This window comes from Camelina sativa, chromosome 12 (genome assembly GCF_030686135.1).
Source record: "Camelina sativa cultivar CO46 ecotype springtype chromosome 12, ASM3068613v1".
In the NCBI taxonomy this organism is placed as follows: domain Eukaryota; kingdom Viridiplantae; phylum Streptophyta; class Magnoliopsida; order Brassicales; family Brassicaceae; genus Camelina; species Camelina sativa.
The window spans coordinates 33,887,489-33,905,852 of NC_141891.1; the positions used below are offsets into that span (position 1 = coordinate 33,887,489).

General features: G+C 40.9%; 4 protein-coding genes across 4 annotated transcripts; 2 read left to right on the forward strand and 2 right to left on the reverse strand.

Annotated features, from left to right (window-relative positions):
* The first annotated feature begins 739 nt into the window (after positions 1-739).
* LOC147933016 (uncharacterized) lies at positions 740-1,283 on the forward strand. The gene is made up of 2 exons (XM_087477256.1): positions 740-892; positions 987-1,283. The coding sequence occupies exons 1-2, from the start codon at positions 740-742 to the stop codon at positions 1,281-1,283; spliced, it is 450 nt and encodes a 149-aa protein (XP_087333382.1).
* Positions 1,284-1,692: 409 nt separating this feature from the next.
* LOC147933017 (uncharacterized) lies at positions 1,693-2,817 on the reverse strand. The gene is made up of 4 exons (XM_087477257.1): positions 2,701-2,817; positions 2,355-2,596; positions 1,933-2,057; positions 1,693-1,823 (listed from the first exon to the last, which is right to left on the reverse strand). The coding sequence occupies exons 1-4, from the start codon at positions 2,815-2,817 to the stop codon at positions 1,693-1,695; spliced, it is 615 nt and encodes a 204-aa protein (XP_087333383.1).
* Positions 2,818-11,150: 8,333 nt separating this feature from the next.
* On the reverse strand, positions 11,151-11,907 carry LOC147933018 (uncharacterized). The gene is made up of 3 exons (XM_087477258.1): positions 11,638-11,907; positions 11,252-11,556; positions 11,151-11,178 (listed from the first exon to the last, which is right to left on the reverse strand). Exons 1-3 carry the CDS (start codon positions 11,905-11,907, stop codon positions 11,151-11,153), a joined length of 603 nt encoding a protein of 200 aa, XP_087333384.1.
* A 1,054-nt stretch (positions 11,908-12,961) lies between these two features.
* Positions 12,962-13,855, forward strand: LOC104724189 (putative thionin-2.4). Its single transcript, XM_010442638.3, has 3 exons — positions 12,962-13,304; positions 13,382-13,459; positions 13,567-13,855. The coding sequence occupies exons 1-3, from the start codon at positions 13,079-13,081 to the stop codon at positions 13,662-13,664; spliced, it is 402 nt and encodes a 133-aa protein (XP_010440940.2). The 5' UTR covers positions 12,962-13,078; the 3' UTR covers positions 13,665-13,855.
* The last annotated feature ends 4,509 nt before the right edge of the window (positions 13,856-18,364 follow it).

Below are 18,364 nucleotides of genomic sequence, written 5' to 3' on the forward strand. Positions count from 1 at the left end.
GACGGCGCGTAAAAACATGTACGCTGATTCACTAGTATATCCCTCCAGTTCGTTGATCCCTTTCCCAGACTGTGCCATGCGTAGTTGTTTGAAATGGGGCAGGTTATCGACCAACACACGTTATTATGACATTGTCTGTGTAAATTGCGGAGTGTGGTGGGTTGCCAAATCTATATGTGAAATCCTTTAGGTGTATTGTTGGTTCCCTTGTGTAAAACGTATGTTTCATTAGAAAATTAAATTACTATGTCTTGATGATGTTAATTAACGTGTCGTTCATCAACTCTGTTTTAGTAAACCTTGCTCGATTTACTAAGTATCCACAATTAGTATACTTCCTAAGGGAACTAAGCACCCTAGCAAACCCGTTGGAAAACAGGGTTAAATTATACGTTACGTGTTATACTTAATCATTCCGTGTTATTGTCATAATCCTGGGTGAATGGCCCACACAAAATATAACCAATAGGCCTACCCAACAAACGAGAATGGGCCACACAAAATATAGCCCAGGTCCCCGTATAGATGACGTGTAGGTTGTTTCACCGGTTAAACACACATAACTATTCGAGAACGACACAAGCTGTGAAATTAGGGTTCATTAAATCGATTTAGGGAAGACAGAGAGAGCCGCTACCGTGGATGCTGGACTAGATTGAGGAGTTGGAATATCTGTTAATAGTTGAACGTGCCTTTTTTAATTTTCTCTCCTTCATTTACGTTCTCTGTTTCGATCTCAATGTCTGCTTTAACAAACACGACTCCAGTTGAGTATGACGATGCAGAGTATTGGATCCCGGCTGTTTGTTACTATGGTGAAAGGCCAAAGCTACAACCTTCTTTTACAAGGACAAACCCAGGGAGGCTCCACTACACTTGTAGAAATAGAGAGGTAAGTGACGTACAGTTTCCCCGAGGTTGCATAAAGATCAGATTTATTTGCATAACTTGAGGTTTTCGTTTAAAAAATAAAAAAAAAATTGCAGGATGGGGACTATCACATTTTTAAATGGTGGGGTGAAGCGATGATGGAGGAACTGAAAACAGTGAAGGAAGATCTTCTAAAGTTAACTAGTTTGAATCAAATGCGTGAAGCGCTTCAGGGACAAAAAGAGGAGATTCCTAACATCTTAAATATGCACAAGGAAAATCAGATGGAGTTGGAAAGGATCAAGGCGTTGATTGCGTACAAGAGTGATGGATTAACTATGGAATTAAAACCGACCAATGCGTTTGTTACGACTTTGGTTATACCAGCAAGAATGACCTATTTTTTCAAGTAGTTTGGTCGTTTTATTAGTAGTACTTTGGGTTGTGGGTTAATTGTTTAACATCATGTTTTAAACGTTATATTTGGTTTAGTCACATTTTTCCGTCTAAAACAAGGACTGTTTGAAACATTGTCGTGTTATTATTATCGACCAAACCCCTTGAAATTAAACATAAACATTTGTACACAAATGTACACATACGTCTAACATTAAAGGTTGGCAGTATTAGGAAAATGCTTACCAAATAAAAATAAAAATATATAATTAATCATGCGTAATACACACAAACATTTTACATCAAATTATTCCTATCCACGTAAGATAGATTGTTCGTAAGTAGGTAATGAAGATAATATAAAGAGTTCAGCGACGTAGTTTAAAAGGTGTGAATGTAAACAACATTGACAAATGGAAACATAGGCTACGAATCGTCGTCAGTCCGCTCGCGCTGGTCATAGTATTCCAACCGGAGTTTGAAATCTCTAACACCAGGGAAGGGTGGTTCAAATATCACTTTAGAGACACCCGGTTGACTAACCACTTCCATCCTTCCTGCGGTGTGGAAAAATAAGGAAAAAGGGTAACCAAAATTAGGTTTATGTAGCACTCTTATATTTAAAAGGTGATTGAATTGTTTTAAATACATTTGCCTAATCTGTACCTCCATCCTTAAACTTGGCTCTCCAAAATCGCAAGACTACAACTGGTTTGCCTCCGCATAGCCAAAAATTGTGGGCGAAATCATCGACCATTTCATCATAACCCACACATTGCAAGTGATGACCCCTACCCACAGAGACACCTTACGTTAATAGCCCGTTATATCTTTAAAGTGTGTGAAAGGTAATAATCGCGAAAACGACTCACTCAAGATTCGTCAATGAAAACCGTATCAACCGGGTTCTCTCGGTAAACCGTGGAGCAGTTAGATCGTCCACCAATATTCTTCGTTCGACGTGAGTAACTTGCCCCCATCGTGTCTATGGTGTCATGTCATTAGAATTATGGTACTGGATATGATATTAAAAAATGGAATAAAAGAATGCAACGTTACCTAAGCAGCAGTTCTGGGTCCAAGGAGACCATCGTTCGTAAATTTGGTCGAAGGGGACGTAGTCAATGTAGTGATTGGTCGACAAGCAACGAATGTTGTTCACAACCGTGTCAGCAGTGAATTTGATCCGGTAGTTGGAATCCACGACCTTCACAGCGGATGTGTCGTCAGTGACGACGAAATTTGAGAAGGTTTTCCACAAACCCTCCTCAATCCCCGCACAGAACTGGGGCAACATGTCCTCGCTGATTGTTGCCTGCATCTTATCTCCCTACGGTGCGGGAAAAAATTCAACCATGATGTATGAATCATTTAATATTAAGTGCATATAATATGATGATGAGACGAGTCACTTAAGAAAACATCCGAAACAACCATTTCAAAGGTGACAATGTTCGCTTCTCTCTTTCTCCACTTGCGGATGATCTTAACAGAAACCTTCCAATCAGAACGCCACATCTGGAGATCGGATAACTTGTCGAAATGCACCATAACTTTGTTGCACTTATGTTTAATTTGCGGGTGATATTTTGGTTTTGAGAGACGAATACATACTTCACCGGGTGTGTATTTGTCTTCTTATATAAGCAGCGAACAAACACAAATGGATTATACATATTGTGGCTTTTTGAAACGTCGTGACTGCATTCCATACAGATACATCGCATTTAGATAATTAACACGTGTAACTGCCGGTTAAGCGAAGACGATACATCGCATGCACTACTTAATTATAACCCTATAGTCGACGTTATATATTGGCGGAAAATAGATTGGTTCATTTAACAAACCAATTCAATGTAAAACTTTATAAAACATCAAGGAATAGTGAATGATGGTTTAACCTCACTAATAAAGGCTGATATATAGTGTAAATGAACCAATAACGTTGAAGAACTGTATAATTTGAATAAAAAATTAAAGAAAAGCGCAACCGTTGCACTGTTTTAAAAAAATATATATTTTAAAATTGTTTAGTAGTAGAGCAAAATCTTTGTTCTTGGTAAGAGACGGAAAACTGAGGCCTCAGTTGCGACGTCGCATTTGGATGTCCGATAGTGTTGTTTTCCATCCCGAGTTGACTTTTTGAGTTATGGTGTTTAGATCTGGGATAAGTTCTACAAGAGGAGCAAGAATAGACGTCGGCGACGAGATATTTAAGTGAGAAGAGATTACGGAGGTCGGGTGAAATCAGAAAAAGGCGAATAGTTTCGATCCCTCTTTCATCACCGGTGTTGATTCAGAAAGGTAAGTGTTTCTCTTGACTTCTTCCTTTAAATTGGAAGAGAGATTGTTCCCCCAAATTCTATATTAGGTTGGAAGAGTACCTAGCAAATACATTTAAGAATCGATTTGAGTAGCCCAGGTCATGAAATCGATGAATAGTTTTGTATTTGTGGCGGCCAGAGGATAAATAACTCTAATCGTCAATAGACTTGAACTTTGGTAGACATTGGTATTTGGGTTCATTGGCTTAGTGTACGTACATACTAATATGTACGTTACTTCTTGGTGATAGGATGGATCCCGAAGAAGTAGAGGTCGTTCCTCAATTGAGCTTGGATATACGGAGGAGGTTATTTGCTCTTGACCATTACCCTCTCAAAACCAAGATCAATGCGTATTCAAAACCGGAATATCTTTCTACAATATCGAGGGTGCTGAGTGGAACAAAAGAAATGGAAAACTTGTTAAAGTCTCCATTTGGGCAGTTTTTTTGTATCCCTGCGAACAAGACCTTGTTCTCCGGTAAACTAGTTCATAGATTCGTTTGCCGTCAATTGGTGACCAAAAAGCGGCATGAGATGTGGATTGTGTTTGGTGGCAATCCAATCAAGTTTGGATTACAGGAATTTGCAGAGTTGACAGGTCTCGAATGTGGAAATTATCCAAAAAGAGAGATGTGAAAAGAGCTACAAAAACGGATGAAGGATGTAAGACTGTTTGGGATGTACTATTCGGGAAAAACAAAGAACCAACGATCTCCGAGTTGGTAAAAAGGTTGGAGACTGAGGAAATGGAAACGTGGCAGAAACTAGCTTTAGCGCTGATAAGAATAGTTGATGGAGTTCTAACATGCGCCATGCAACCAGTAAAACCAGATCTGAAGACAGTGGAGATGACCAAGAATATTGATTTTCTTTTCAAATATCCATGGGGAAGGTTGTCATTTGAACGGACGCTGGAGACTATTACAGGATTTAAATGTCCAGCAGACAGTTTAGTGAAAACTTTCAAGCAACAATCAGTTGCTGTTCATGGATTTCCTCTAGCACTCCAGCTGCTGGCTTTTCAATCTGTCCCAGCAATTGCAAGATTAGTACCATCTGACGTTCAAGATCAGGCGTTTAATCAAAGATCGATCCACAATCTGGCTAAACTGCGGCCAATCAAGACAGCAGTTATGTACTTGGTTGATATAATATGTAAACGACTTGAAACTATAAGTTTCGTAAAATGTATATATTTTTGTAATCATATTATAGGTGGTTATTAGACGGATGGTTGGTAGTGGGGAGCATTGTGATAGTGGAGAATTGGCGTGGCGTGACGAAGAGGAAGACCATCAAGTTGACAACATTGAAAATCTTATTAAAGCTGGCCACAAATGGGATGAGGCAATATGGATGGGAGGTGATGATAGGTGTCCAAAACAGACACGTCCCGAAGAGAAAGGTATAAAAACATTTATACATTACAAAGGGCTTCATTATAATTTTTTTTTTTTTTAATTAATGGTTAATTGGTGATATAGTTACAGTTGACTGTCGAAAGAGGAAAAGAGTAGACACCGCAACAATTGACAATAAGAAAGAGAAGAGCACAAGGAGACATGATGTGCGACCGGGGGGTACGCCCGTTGTTCATGAACGTTTGGACGATGACCAATTTGAAAGGTATGCGGCGGAACTAAGCCGGTTCTACAGGAAACAAGAAGCACTGATAAAGGAAAATTAGGCAAACATGGAGATTTTCGTACGTACAGAGATCCGCAAGGAGATAAGAGCTGCACTATTGGAGGTTAAAAGAAACAAACATGGGGAACCTTTCTATGCTTCGCATACAGTTTCAGAGAAGAAGTATTCAAAAAAAAGAAGTGGGAAAACTATAAAGTTTCGAAGAATGAGTTCAGTAATGGTTATGAAAAAAAAGGGAGAGAAGGTCAGAAACAGGGGATGTGCTGACACTGCTAAGGTTGATATGACAAATAGCTTAAGGGTTGTAATTTTTCACTACTTACATATATTAAATTATGTTGCTATCGTGGTGTGCACAGGGTGATCGGAATACTGATGGTTCGAAGGATGCCATAGATGGTCAACACTCTGTCAGTGGTGATTCTTTAGTTGGAGGACAGGTAATGGACAACAAGATCCTCTTTAGAATGCGACTCAATCAAATTAATGGGGGTGTTTTTGCTTATGCACCTATCATATACGCTTTATATATTTGACTGTAGGATACAACCTGTACTCATATTAATGGGTGGGTAACCGATAATTACGACTGTGGCATGAGCGAACCATCCCCGGACAATGGAGTTAATGAGTGTCGCCAAGATTATGACGCGGGGGACATTGCTGTGGAGCTATCACCAACTAAAACCATATCCAATGTAAGTATTTGACACGGAATGGAGATTACAACACTATATTCGTAATAAAGCATTGTCCACCTTTAATTGAACAGATATTGCTGCAGCTGAATACTAAAATGGAACCTGATCTGCATTGTAACAAAATGGTAGGTCAGGAAGTAACCATAAAAGGGATAACCATCTGTGGGTTTCATATATATTCGGTTATTTGTTTATCTCCTCTAATCTAAACGTGTTAAAATTGAGCTGGTACCAAGTTCCTACTACAAACACGCATCTTAAAAGTTTCATTATTTTGAATAGGTGGATGGGGAAGAACTGCATCAAGAAGGCGGAAAAGTCGAGTGGTTTAACAGTAACGGAGGGGACATAAGACGTCAAGAAGGCGAGTCAAATGAGGGTTGTAACAAAACCAAAATACCTGTAGAAAATGAAACTGCAGTTGACGCTCAACAAGAGACAAGTGTCTAACTTTTTTGATTTCGATTATTTGTGACATTAGTGTACGTAAGTATGAATCTATGTACGTACATCTTATTAGGCCGAAGTCCAAGCACTACAAAAGGAAAGCGATGTCGAGGAGGGCTGTAACAAAACTGATGGACATGTATAAATAGAAACAACAGTTGACGTTCAAATTTCAAACTTATTTTTTATTTCGACTATTTGCCATATTTATAGTGTCTACTTAGATGGTCCAGTGTACGTCACAATTAATCTATGTACGTACATCTTATTACGGCCGGAGACCAAGCAATACACAACGAAAGCGATGTCGAAGAGGGCTGTAAAGAGACTAGAGGTCAACCAGATCAAAGTCCAGGGGAGGAATGTATTCCCGGTGACTCAGACAATTTAGTGCCGCAGTCGGTTATTATTGTGGATGAAACAGGATGGGCAGAAGAAGTGATAATGGAGATACGTGCGAGTCAACCATCCGAAGCCATAGTGATAAAAGTAGGATCGGTTTCAAACGACCCTATGGAAGTTGTTGATGATGGGAACTTTGCCAAATTCACCGAGTTGATAAAACAAGATAATGCGTAAGTGTAGTATATATTACTCAGATCACATAATTGATATGCTCAATCATTGATATAGGATATTCATAATTACAATATTTCGCAGGGTACACACCATTTTTGGATTCCGCAAGGCAGATATCCTATTCTTCTCTACTCTTATATCGTCCCAAAAATGGGTCCATAGTCAGGTACATATTTTAAACTTTAACTACACGATTTAGGTGTGTTCATGGTTTTTTGTTGGATTTAAATTCGACCGGTTTGCGTTTAACTGCATCTGCAGCACATGGAGATGATTGCCCGAACGCTATGGCACAAAAACGGAGAAGAAATGATAAAACAAAGGACCGTAATTTTGGACTCCGTTCTCTTTTACGAGTTGAGAAGAAGGTTCCACGCATTCAACAGGTCCACGGCGAAACGGAATTTCAGGTGGGACAAAGTACTCATTGACATCGTCAATGGGGAAAGGATGCACCACGAACCAAGGTTGAAGTGGGTTACAAATGTCGACGTTATATATGCTCCAATGAACTGGAAATCTACGCATTGGGTAGGAGTGGGCATAAATCTTAAAACGAGACATGTTTCCATTTACGATCCTTTGATGACCCATTCCAGAGAAACTCTTGCAATGTCCCGGATCAAGCCGGTGATCATGATGATACCGTACCTACTTGAGGACAGAGGGTTATCGATGTCAATTACCCTGTCGATCCATTTACCGCTGAAAGGGTTAGCCAAGTAGGACAAAACTTGAGGGCGGGAGATTGTGGACCTTTTGCGATGAAGTTTTAGAACTGTTGAGCATGGGTAAACTGATGGCTGATTGCTTGAAGATCACCGACAACAATATTGACAATTTCCGAAAGAAGTTTACGATGGACGTCTACGAAGCTGGTATTGGCCCGATAAATTAAGTAGCGAAGAAACATTCTTCCTGGTTGTGCTTATTACTTTCATGCAGGTGGTCCATATGATCTGTAACAGTCTGTTAGGATGATTTTGGTTCGCTGACTTCGAATACAATTTAATTGCCTCGCTCATCATATCTTACCTCTAACTACATGTTGCCAATGTACGTAGGATTGCCAGTAGGGACAAGTTAGTGTGCTCAAAATGGAGAGAAACTAAGCACCAACCATGCACCTAAAAATAAAGTCTATAACGTTAGAGAATCGATTGTACGTACAAAGATGAATATATGTACGTGTGTACACAGACCATGATAAGGCCGTTACTTAGTTGATGATACGTACACATCTGATAAAGGCCTAACATATACTAATACTGGTTAGAAAGACGTCATAACGATACATATCTAGACCCTGCAATATACAAAAAACACTACACCTAAAGAGGGTTTACAAACAACCGATAGGAGCTATGTGAGTGACCAGACCTCGGATAATCTAAGAACGACATGACCAAACACACATCTTCTATTAGCAACACGTGTAAAACCAATCTTCAATTTTGCAAAATCATACTGCTCCGGTAATGTACATGGAACCTAACTTCTTCAACTTTTGGATCCCGAGTTGAACCCAGCTTCCGGATAATCTATTGTCTCCGACGTAGCATCTAGTTGCAGAAAGCAGTCTCGGTCTGGGACCTCATCAAACACTTCTGCAGCAAGTTTCATCCTAATCGAAGGCATGGCCGCATCACACAGGCCTGTGTAGTTTAGTCCAAGAGCTATACACTCTAAGCACTTCAACGTGTACACACCACAGTCACCTTGTTGATAGTTCAGTGGGAGTGTTTTCACCTGGTAGTAACTAAATGCCGCCGCCCCGATATTCTCATCTTTGTACCTCCGGTGATATGCTTGTATCAAACGTGGGATCATTTTTGCGAATGGCTTACACTTCTTTTATAGAATCTCGTCGGTTCTACTGCTGTTTATGCTATCGTAAACTCGTAGCCTTCGCTGGACTAAGTCAGCTTCGATTGCTACCCAATGGTTGTAATCGAGGTTGTATGGGAAGAGCAGGGTGTCTACATCGTCAACCCACACCTTGTGTGTCATTCCGTATTTTGGCAACCTCACCACGTACGTCTCAAAACAACCTTCTCCAAAAACCCATTTATTAGAGGCTTCCATTTGAGGGAATTCGAATGCCCACATACTAACAAACAACGGATCGAGGAAAGCAATACGATCTGTTTTATATGGGGATGGCGTTTGCGTCCCCCTAATAAGGAACATATGCATACATGTAACCATGTGCTGCAACATTAGTGACATCTATCAGGCATTAGTATACCATAGTTAACTGCGTTAGATGTTATGGAACAAAACTACGAAGCTTACCGCATCCCATAACCAGCCGAATGTTGTAGTTGGCCACAATTGTTTAGGGGTCAGGAGGCAAAAATAAAATTCGGCATTTCCAGTGCAAGGTACTTTAGCCCTGAATACCAAAATTATCAAATCAGTTATAAATCGTAGATGATATCCTAATATAAACACTAATTATATACAACTCTAAATGAACACTTACAAATCATCAGTTAGGAAGGACATCAGCTTTGCAATTTTCTCAGGTCTTGCCTCAATAAAAGGATCGTACACTGCGGGAGATAGGACTATAGTGTTGCTTTCACGTCGGGTAATTAATGCAGCCCCCATTGATTCGTCATAAGGGTTTAACCTCATGTTAGTTCTCACAGGATCTACTAATTGAAGATCAAGCTCTCTTGAGGGAGGAAACACCTTTTGTAACAAATGTGCAAAATACATGGCTTTCTCCTTATCTTTCAGTGTATGAGATGATGCAGGAGTACTGGTCTCCTCGGTTAAATCCACAACAGATTCGCACTTTTGATCCGACCATACAAGGTTACCACCACTTATCGAATGGATAACATTAATAGGAACGGGTTGAGCACCTGCTCCATCTACTTTGTCATTATACTTTGCTCTTTTATCACCTTCCTCTGTCTCCCAACTCTGAACTCTTTTGCCACGCTGTAAACTGTCTACCATCTGCTTTGGAATTCGCTCTACACTCGCGGCTGCGTTGTCCTCTGGTTCGATTTTAATACTCCCAGACCACATGAACTTATCCTTAATGGCTAACGGATTCCTAACACAACTAGCAACTTTATAACCATCCTGGTCCGAATGCTTTATCTGATATAGCCATGACTTGAAAAAAAAGACATGTATTTGACGTTATATACAAGACATTTGATATATAATATGACGTTGTTAAAACTAGAGACAAAGTATACAAAATTTGTGTGTACGGAGAAAATCATATATCAAAATAATTACAGAATTATACAACTTCACAATACTAAAATTAATATTGTTTCCTCGAATAGATAAATACAAAGACTTCGTCCTGAACACTGGATATATAGTAACAATTTCATCAATACGGTACGCAGATCATACCTCCTCTATTTTTGGTTCGTCAATTCTTATTGTACGAGGTCCTTGCGTATGCGCTCCTCCATCCGTTGAGTTGATGACAACTTTCTTCAATAGTTGAACGTCACTCTCAAAGTTACCCATCCTACTCTCCATACCTTGAAGTTTGTATACAACTTCCGCTATTGCTCTAGAAAACGATATCTCAATATTATCCATTTTCGCCCCTAGTGTTTCAACCATAGTAAATAACCTTACACTACCATCTTCACCCTGCACACCTGACTGCTTATCTCCAGACGCCTTCTCTGCTAAACATTTGTCCCCAACACTTTCTTTCTGCTCCTTCGCATTTTTGGGGACATTACTGATGCTGGTTGGGGCTGTTTCAACGAAATCATCGTCACTTACCCCTGCAACAGGTTGCCTCCTCTCCCTCTTCTTCGTATGTTCCCCCTTCCTTTTTTTTAACACAATCCCATTCTCTTTCATCCACTTCGCCATTGATCACGTCTAACAGCAGATTATCCAGTTTCTTATTTAAACGTTCCCCTACACCATACACAGAATACTGTCCTGGCCAATCTGGATATATGAACTCCAAAGGTTTAGGTACTAAATGCTTCACCTGAAGCTGCATTTCAGATACCATAACTTTAAATATGCTATCTGAAAGTAAAAATGCAGACAAATAATGTATACGTAAATTGAAGGCATACCTCCCCATTATTAAGGAGTTTGCTCCCGGATATGAAGGCTTCAATATCCTTCCTTGGCCTCCCTCCTCTCCACCTTAACAGAGGCAAAACTACACCTTCTCTTACATGCCCGTAGGTAGCCCCCAGCACCTTCACGCTCTCAAATGCCCATATCAGCAATACATGGACACATCCATGGACGGTATAAGCATTGTTACGTAACCCAAGGACTTTGATGGAATCAACTAAACTCTTGAATCCAACCCTACCCCATTGAAAACTATCAAATGCTTCTTCATTCAACGCCCTTTTTGCGTATTCCAGAGGTATCCTACTAATCCTTGATAAACCAAGCACTCCAACATACACAAGATACAACCGAACAATCTGCCTCTTCATTTCATCAGACCACCCACGGCAGCTTCTCAAACCGTCAACTAGCTCCTGCCAGTTGGGTCCATTAAAAGCTTTCACCTTTAAAGCCGCCCATAAAGGTGTATGATAGACTTCACACTCTGTTTCACCAATCTTCTCACAATATAAACCACTAATTTCTTCATATTCATATAGAGAGAACCTTAGCGGCTTTCCTCCAACCAAAAACCATACCTCCGATGGAATGTCTATTGCCAAATTATTGGACAATAGATAATGAATGGTCTTCCCACAATACAGGTAGTCGGATTCCGCTAGATCCAATAACACTCCCACTTGCGAATTGTTTCTTATTTGGTCGTACACCTCATCACCAACAAAGTCTTTCAAACCAGCTAGATTAGACAAACTACAATCGTGGTGCATGCTTCTCATCGCCAGTGGAAAATTACCATCGGGATACAGCCTTCTTGGATACCTCTTCGCATCATTGCTTGACCCCATAACTACGACAGAATACAGAATCATTAGTTTGGTTATTAATTCAAATATCACAAAAAATATGTTGCTTAGATTGGCAACAAAACAAGATGAAGTCTCACAAAAATCTTCCGGAAAAGAGAATTCAAAAGAATACAGAAAACGAACATGAATATTGTCATAAGTAACCTTCCACAAAATACAACGCCTACTATGAAATACTCAAACTCTTTCTAAACAGTAAACAATCGAGACTAAACCACGATATAGAAATTTACCTCACAGCAGATCGCTATATTTCCCTCCTCCTCAACTTCAAACCACCTCGCCGTCAACTCGCCCTCCGCCCGTGGTCCACCAGCCAAACGTACTCCACACAGATTCTGTCCACGCAGCACGCTTTCCAAATAGTTTCAAAAAAAACCCGATCTCAACCCAACTTTCGTAAGACAAACAACACAAAGATTCAAGGGATCGATTCCTGCTTTTATTGGAATTCTCTATTTATTTTCCCCTTTTAAGATCTTGCTTTTAAAAGAGAATGGCATAAAACGTAATAAAACAAACAACTCAGGTATAGAAGTAATTTGCAAACTTTTATGTGTTATTCTAGTAAGTCCAAAATCTCAACGTGTTAGTCTAGTAATAAACCTACTTTTTTATGTAATTTCCCAAAATTAAACGAAGAAACGAAAAACACGTTGCAACAAACTAAGTTCTTATCTTTTCCTCTAAAAACTACTCATACACAAGAATTGATAAAAAAAAAGTATCGACATAATACTCATCATATAAACTCTCATCATAGCTGTATACAAATTTTTTTGAATGTACATAAGAATTATACGATTAGCAGTTAGCACGAACATACAAAATATAACCAGCCAAACTTATACGGAATATCCTAACTAATATATTAAGTAACACAAAATTCTCTGTTTGGTTCCGTTTAACCAAGAAGAAAAGAAAAAGAAGATAGGATTGGTCTTTATTAGAGATCACCCGGAGGTGAAGGTAACAATTAAGATAGGGTTGGTCCACCCAGCATGTGATAAACCTGGCTATCAAAGAAAGTTTTGTGGTTGCAAATTGTAGACCAACTGGTATTTAAGCGAGCCTTGTTTCATCATCAGTTCATCAATACAAGCTAACTCTCCACATAAATTTTGTGATCAGACAACTAATCAATCGAAAGATGGAAGGAAAAACATTGATTCTAAGTGTACTGGTAATGAGTCTGTTCATGGCACAAATTCAAGTTGACGCTAAGAGCTGTTGTCCCTCCACCACTGCTAGAAATATCTACAATTCTTGCCGCTTTGCAGGAGGTTCTAGAGAAAGATGTGCTAGCATCAGTGGCTGCAAAATCGTTAATGGGAAATGTCCTAATGGATATACTAAGGACATTGTTGAGAACACAGGTAAATTGATTATTATGTTACGTTATTAAATACTGATCAAGATTTAATTATTTATTTGTTTTGATTTTTGTCTCAAGGTGATGCTGTGAATGAATACTGCAATGTTGGGTGTGTATCTTCTATCTGCGGTGCTCTAACCACTCTCCATAACTCCGGTAATGCAAAATCCTAAATCTCATTATCATCACTATAGAAAGTTTTTTTTTAATACTGCACAAGAGAACATATTTGTAATACATTCAAATTTTGTTTCAATGACTAGATGTAAGTGAAATTGTGAATGGAGCTGTTGAAAAATGCGTCATGGCATGTTCTACAATCTGCACCAAGGGCTCAATGAATGCAGTTGAAACTGCCTAAACAACCATATCCATGAAGATACCACATACATCTTCAGGTGAAGGGGGTGGTCATATTTCACAGTGTTGTTTTTCAAGTTTTCAATAATTGTAATGTGTGACAAAAATGTAGAAGGTTGTCGATCTCTTGATTGTGTATGCCTTCTATTTCTACCTTTAAAATAAATAATAACATGTGCTTTAAATTTTAAATAGATATCTTAATTAAGTGACTAATTTAATTAAGTAATACATCCAAAATGTAAAAAAACCAAGATAGAGGAGCGAGAATATGCAAAGCTAAAATCAATGGTAGGAGAGCTTCAGGTCAGACTTCCTTTCATCGAGGCAGTGCGAATGGTTCCATCTCTCAAAAAGTAGATGAAGTAAATCCTCACTGACAAGCTCAGTTCAGAACAAGAGGTGATGTATCTCACGCATGCATGCAGTGCCATGCTCCAAAACCGAATGTCTGAGAAGTGTGGAGATCCGGATCTGTTTACACTACCATGCACAATAGGAGAACTCAAGCTCAGTCACTATCTATGCGATCTTGGAGCCAGTGTAAGCTTAATGCCGCTAAGCATAGCAACTAGACTTGGATTGTACACCTTTAAACTGACTCAAGTAACTCTCGTCCAGCGGGACTATTGGAGAACCTACCAGTACAGATTGAGAACTGCTATATACCAACAGACTTTATTGTTCTGAAGCTCGATGAGGAGTCAAAAGACCCTATCTGAAACGACCGACATTTTTTTAAATAATAAATAATAAATAATATATATATAAATAAACTACAACTAGTGGTCCCATACCCACTAGCCACCTAACCACATTCACAATCAACAGCGGAATAACAAACTAATAAATATCCAATAAACCAATAACCAATAAAATAATAACCAGTATTAATTCCAATCACAAACTAATGATCCAAACAGCATAAATCAAATAACCAGCAATCCTAAACAATGTTCTAGGACTCAACTCTAGCAACCTAACAGAAGCCAGACAACCAAGCGAACCACTAGAACATCCTCCTCTTCATCGCCTTGATTCCACGATCACACTTTGCCTTTACCTGCACCACAAACACATATTGAGATGCATGAGTATTTGATAAACAATCAGTGAGGCAATCCTCCCATCTACTGGGCTATACACACAAGCAACAATGATTCAAATGTTCCAAAACAAACAACAAACAAACAAACAAACCAGGAAACCAAACATCGTCTCGCTGGAAGGAAGGTGTCGACCGACACCAGCCTAGTGTCGACCGACACTGGCCTTGGTGTCGACCGACACTACCCCACAGTGTCGATCGATGCCCAATTTGCTGGTGTTGACCGACACCAAGTGGTGTCGATCCACACTCCCCCTGCAACTGCAATCCGCGCGAAGCCGAGAGTCGAATATCGCTCCTAAAACTCCTCCAAATCGTCCAATACTCGAAACCTAAGCCTTAAACATCCGTAGGAACTTGTATCAACCAATCCCAGCAAGAAAAACACACAAAGAAGCAACAAACAAGCAAGAACAAGGGAATCAAAGGCTTAGATTAGCCATGGTCATGCACTCACCTCTTTGCAGGAAGATTCAGACCAAGAGCAACGAATCCAACCCTCCTAGCAAGCCTCTATATCCTTCCTAGCTCCAAATCTCACAAGAACAGCTAAGAAAACTCACCAATCTCTCCCAAAAAATCGAAATCTCCTTCTTCTCTATGTTTCTTTGTCAAAAACGGCCAAAAGGGAAGAGAAAGGTCGAGTTCCCCTTTTAAAACCCGATTTTAGGGTTTCCTAAACCAACCACGCAAACCGGACGATTAAAATCGAACTGACCAAACAGACCACAACTAGTATCCTCACCAAAAAACCAAAAAAATGGTTTGCGGGTGTTACAATTCTCCCCCACCAATCTAGATTCGTCCTCGAATCTCGAACAACCATCAGCCAAGGACTCCTGTGCAACCGTCTCCACGGCCCGTACTCCTCCGACCGATCTACAGAAGGTCACCTCTAGGCGATAAACTCACGCTCTAGGCGTCAGTTGCTCTCGACTTTTTGGACTTTCCTTTACTCATAGGCCTAGACCTTGAGTTCTTATTGGCTCCTCATCAGACCTAAGTCTGCATGCCAAATGTTGGCTCCTCATCGGGCCTAAACCCGCATGCCATAATATATAAGGAAAAATCCAAACTCGTCTCTCGGGTCGTCACCCTACAGCGCACCTCCGGACCGTCGTCCGAAGTCGATATACCAACCATACTCCCAAGCCACAAAGTCTCTGAATATGGCAGTACTAGGAGAACCAAAGTCCCCCAAGAGTCGCGAGCAAACGATTCTGAACACGTCTGAGTCCTATCCCTATCCAGGTTTTCTTCCCCTGGCTCACGTAAAACATCTCAATGTCCTACCAACCACATCTCAAAGGCCACACAACGGCTAAACAGCCCGCCACAAAGGCCACACAATATCTGAAAGACCGCCACACACAGGCACACTGACTCGAAAGTCCGCCACTAAGGCCACACATAAGCCCTCCAAGGCTCTCCATCGCAAAAATGGACAAATTCTAACTCCTGTAAAACTTTTCATATTTAGCACTTTCCATTTTTGGAAACTTTCCACTTTTGGAAACTTCTATTTCAGGAAACTTTCCTCCAAAAACCCCGCCTCACGGAAACTTTGTACCCCGAACACCACCTCATCTTGTTACTGAGTCGCACAACCAACCACCCCAAGCGACCGAGTAACAAGAGAGATGGGCTGGAAAACTCCATTCCGGCTCCAGCCACGGATTACCGATGGGACCAGGCTCAACAAGCTCAAGTCGCGGCTTGCTTCTCATACCACTTCTTGAACCTTGCCTTCATCTTTGCCTCAGGCTCCCAAGTCTGCTCCTCAACACCATCATAGTCCCACAAGACTCTCATCAAAGGAATCTTCTTCTTCCGAAGTTCCTTGATCCTCCTCTCGAGAACCCTCACCGGTCTCGCCTCCAATGTCATGTTAGGCTGAAGATCCTCAGGAATCCTAGCCAACACCTGCTCACCCTCACGGAGACACTTCCGCAACATAGACACATGGAAAACCTTATTGAATGCACGTATCACCTCAGGTAACTCCAGTATATATGCCACTGGTCCAACAAACTCAATCACTCTGAATGGACCCATATACCTTGGACTCAACTTAGTCTCTGACAATGACCTGTTCGGACCCTGCAACATGGCCATCTTGAGGTACACTCTGTCTCCTACCTGAAACTCAAGATCTCTCCTCCTCCTATCAGCATAACTCCTCTGCCTATCCTGAGCCTCCTTCATGTTCATCTTGAGAACCCGAATCTTCTCTGAGGTCTCTTGAACAAAACTAGCATCAAACATGCTCCTCTCCCCCACCTGAGTCCAGCATAATGGTGTACGACATGGTCTCCCATACAAAGCCTCATAAGGAGCCATCTTGATATTCGCCTGATAACTGTTGTTGTAATCAAACTCTACCAGGTTCAGGTGATCTGCCCAATGGCCACCCCAATCAAACACACACATCCTCAGCAAATCCTCCAGCGTCTGGATCGTCCTCTTAGACTGTCCATCTGTCTGGGGATGATAAGCTGTACTCATATGCACCTTAGTGCCCATCTCTGCCTGAAATGCCTTCTAGAACACCGAAGTGAACTTAGAATCCCTGTCAGACACAATGCTCGCTGGCACCCCATGCAATCTGACTATCTCTCTCACATACTTCTTAGCCAAGACCGTTGCTCCATCAGTCTTCTTAATGGCCAGAAAATGTGCTGACTTAGTCAACCGGTCCACAATGACCCAAATAGCATCAAAGGTCCGTGACACTGGCAATCCTACCACAAAATCCATGGTGATCATATCCCACTTCCACTCAGGAATGGGTAAACTCTTCAGTAAACTGCCAGGAACCTGATGCTCAGCCTTCACTAGTTGACACACATCACACCTCGAAACCCAACTAGCCACATCCTTCTTCATCCTGACCCAATGATAATACCTCTTGAGGTCAAGATACATCTTAGTCGCTCCTGGATGAATAGACAACTTGCTCGCATGAGCCTCTCTCAGAATCTCTGCCTCAACTCCTCATCCTTGGGCACACAAACCCGACCGTGCACCAAGATAGTACCATTATCTGAGACCTGATACTCTGAATCCACATCCTTAGAGGCATTCACCAGCCCCAAATCCTTCTCCTGAGCCAACCGCACCCTACTAAAAGATCTGCTCTATCAACTGCTTCCAAATCCAACGGTTCCTGTGAAACAGCACACAAACTCAAAGCACTGATCTCTCCAACCAGGGACTCCAACTCCTGCTCCTGAGCCGAAGTTACCCTCTTCCGACTCAGAGCATCTGCAACTGTGTTAGCCTTACCAGGATGATAGGCTATCTCCAAATCATAATCTGCCACAAGCTCCATCCACCGCCTCTGCCTCAAATTCAACTCAGGCTGAGTGAATATATACTTCAGGCTCTTATGATCTGTAAACACCTGTACCTTTGCACCAGAAAGACAAGATCTCCAAATCTTTAGGGCAAAAACTACAGCACCCATCTCTAGATCATGAGTAGGATAGTTTCCTTCATGCACCCGCAACTACCGCGAAGCATAGGCAATCACCTTCCCATGCTGCATCAGAACACACCCCAAACCAACTCTAGATGCATCTGTATAAACCACA

Coding starts and splice junctions, on each gene's coding strand:
- LOC147933016 (XM_087477256.1), top strand. CDS start 740: ATGTCTGCTTTAACAAACACGACTCCAGTTGAGTATGACGATGCAGAG. Junction 893..986: donor ACACTTGTAGAAATAGAGAG/GTAAGTGACGTA, acceptor AAAAAATTGCAG/GATGGGGACTATCACATTTT.
- LOC147933017 (XM_087477257.1), bottom strand. CDS start 2,817: ATGGTGCATTTCGACAAGTTATCCGATCTCCAGATGTGGCGTTCTGAT. Junction 2,597..2,700: donor ACATTGTCACCTTTGAAATG/GTTGTTTCGGAT, acceptor CCCGCACCGTAG/GGAGATAAGATGCAGGCAAC. Junction 2,058..2,354: donor GACCAAATTTACGAACGATG/GTCTCCTTGGAC, acceptor CTCTGTGGGTAG/GGGTCATCACTTGCAATGTG.
- LOC147933018 (XM_087477258.1), bottom strand. CDS start 11,907: ATGGGGTCAAGCAATGATGCGAAGAGGTATCCAAGAAGGCTGTATCCC. Junction 11,557..11,637: donor CAATAGACATTCCATCGGAG/GTATGGTTTTTG, acceptor TATTGTGAGAAG/ATTGGTGAAACAGAGTGTGA. Junction 11,179..11,251: donor GATTCCATCAAAGTCCTTGG/GTTACGTAACAA, acceptor GAGAGCGTGAAG/GTGCTGGGGGCTACCTACGG.
- LOC104724189 (XM_010442638.3), top strand. CDS start 13,079: ATGGAAGGAAAAACATTGATTCTAAGTGTACTGGTAATGAGTCTGTTC. Junction 13,305..13,381: donor GGACATTGTTGAGAACACAG/GTAAATTGATTA, acceptor TTTTGTCTCAAG/GTGATGCTGTGAATGAATAC. Junction 13,460..13,566: donor AACCACTCTCCATAACTCCG/GTAATGCAAAAT, acceptor TTCAATGACTAG/ATGTAAGTGAAATTGTGAAT.